Source organism: Tupaia chinensis, unplaced genomic scaffold, assembly GCF_000334495.1.
Source record: "Tupaia chinensis unplaced genomic scaffold, TupChi_1.0 Scaffold000377_2, whole genome shotgun sequence".
In the NCBI taxonomy this organism is placed as follows: domain Eukaryota; kingdom Metazoa; phylum Chordata; class Mammalia; order Scandentia; family Tupaiidae; genus Tupaia; species Tupaia belangeri.
The window spans coordinates 2,768,654-2,770,834 of record NW_006159876.1 but is presented as its reverse complement, the minus strand read 5'-3'; the positions used below and the strand labels follow the sequence as shown (position 1 = coordinate 2,770,834).

At 58.5% G+C, this 2,181-nt stretch overlaps 1 protein-coding gene across 1 annotated transcript in view; it reads left to right on the top strand.

The window, feature by feature from the left end:
* The window catches only part of MAP2K1 (mitogen-activated protein kinase kinase 1), a 108,632-nt gene that overhangs the window by 102,772 nt on the left and 3,679 nt on the right, over positions 1-2,181 (top strand). Inside the window, exon 11 of the mRNA XM_027773822.1 lies at positions 1,909-1,970. Within this exon, the coding sequence (XP_027629623.1) occupies positions 1,909-1,970 (62 nt within the window). The remainder of the gene's footprint in view (positions 1-1,908; positions 1,971-2,181) is intronic.

Sequence of the window (2,181 nt, the reverse complement as noted above, 5' to 3'; positions counted from 1 at the left end):
CATTCCTGACTGCACTGGCTGGGGAGCTGCAGACGAGCACCACTGAGGGTCAACCAGGGCTGGAGAGCCGGGCTTGGGGCAAGGACGGGCCTTTAGGAAGGGCTGACAAGGCCAGCATGCCAGGTTACAGGGGCAGTCTTGGCACTTGAAGAGAAGGGCCAAGTTCTGGCTGCGAGGAGGCAGCTGAAGGCTGCCCCCACATGGCAGGGGTGTAAGACGTGGGTGTCACTGCACTGTCTTCAAGAGGGCAGTGGAGTAATTCCTTACATCTTCTCACTGTTCTCTCGAACTCCACTCCCAAGGCTCCAGTAAGTCCCCTGTCTCATTACGAGCTCAATAGGGGAAACCCTGGTAATGCCCCTGAAGTTAACAGGTCACTGGTTCACAGCCTACTAGGAGCTGCGTTTAGCTCCGTACTGAACTGACCGCACAGCTTTATGTGAGGGAACTTCACAAGGTTCGTGGGAAACAGAATGAAAGTATGGATGGTGCAAAGTTTGAAATCCACACATAGTTTTTCCCATGAGCTTTTTGAAGGCCTCCCAACCCCCCTGTGTTAAGTACCAGGGGGTACAGAAGGTTCAGGATCTAGTCCTTGCTGTGTAAGGATTTAGGGAAGTCACAGCACGGCATCCGCAGCAGCCGGGAAAGCCACTGTCCTTGACTGCGGGGACCCGAGCTGTGGTGTGAAGGGAAGGGAAGGGGAGCCTGGCTGAACACAGCACCGGTCTCCGAGTGTGCTCTGCCGTGTTCACACACTGTTCTGCTGGTTCTCCTTAGCACTGCTGGGGGGGGGGGGGGGACTGGGGGGGGGGGGGCAGAGGGTTTTGCACCCTCTTCATGCAAGTGAGGAAACGGAGGCTCCAAGACGGGAAGTAGCTCAGGTCCATCCCACTCAGTGCTTTCTCTCCTGCTGCTTCCCCAGCCCCTCGGCCCTGAAGCCCAGGAGGCCTGGCTCCTTCCACTCCGGACTCGTGCTGCCCCACAGGCCACGCCGCTGCTCTCCTCTCCCCTTGATCTTTCCTTCATCCCCCTCCGCAGCAGGGATGGTGCAGGGTGGGCTGGCTCTGCTGCTGTTCCGAGAGCCGAGTCCTAGTCCTTGACCTGAGACCGGCCTGGTCAGGCCCTAAGGGGAAGAGGGCTGGGCTGGCTTTCTGGTGGCAGGTGTCAGCGTTTCATCTCGATCACTTGTGGGCAGTGCAGCAACATCCTGGACACTGTGTCTAGGGGTCAGCCTCTCACAGGGAAGCTGCACACGGCCCCTGGCACTGGTCACACAGTGGGCTCCCATCTCCTGGCACTGCCTGGGCCCTATGCAGCACAGCCCTTGCGATTGCTAGAGGGAGACCAGAGCTGTCCCAGAGTTCTTTGTCTGAGGCCTGAGTCTCATTCCTGGAGTGTGGTATACAATGCCGTTCTTCCCGACCCAGCCTCTGCCAGTTAATGTTGTGTTAACCTTTCTCTGCCTCTCCAGGGCTAGGAAAGGGACTTTTTGGCCTGCTGGTGCTGTCAGGCCGGTGTTAGGGCTGGTTTGCACGTCCCCCTGGCCGTGGCTAATGGTTAACTGTTGGTTTCACTTCCACGCCACATGCCAAGATTTACATTGGCGTGTGAGAGCCCGAGAGGGCTCCGAATCGAGCCAAGCTCTGCAGAGCAGAGAGGTGTACTGAGGATGGGAGTGTAGCCTGTAGCCGTGACTGGCGAGTCACCCGGTGAGGCGAGGTGGAGCGCTTGCCTGGGTTCCGGTTCTAGCTGTGCTTTGTGAGACCCAGCAGGCAGCCGCTGGCTCCCACCCTGCCTTTCCTGGTCCGGATTAGGGCAGCGCTGCCTGCAGGGCAGTGGGATGGGGGGAGGAGGTGGCTGGAGCAGGAAGCCAGGCATGTCTCATGTCTCCACATGTGTCTGCAGCCTCCTCCAAAGCTGCCCAGTGGAGTGTTCAGCCTGGAATTTCAGGATTTCGTGAATAAATGGTAAGTCAGCTCCTTGTTCTCTGGAAGGGTACCTGGGTTTGTCGGGCTCCCCGGCCCTGGCCTCCCCCACAGCGGCTGCCGTCAGCCATCACTCTGCATCACTCTTGCAGTGCCAGGACTGATGGGATGTGTCTGCAGCAGGGGGTAAAAGAGCGGCTGCTTTTGGCCTTGCTCTGTGGGGACTGGCATGTTGTTCTTGGACCTTAGTTTA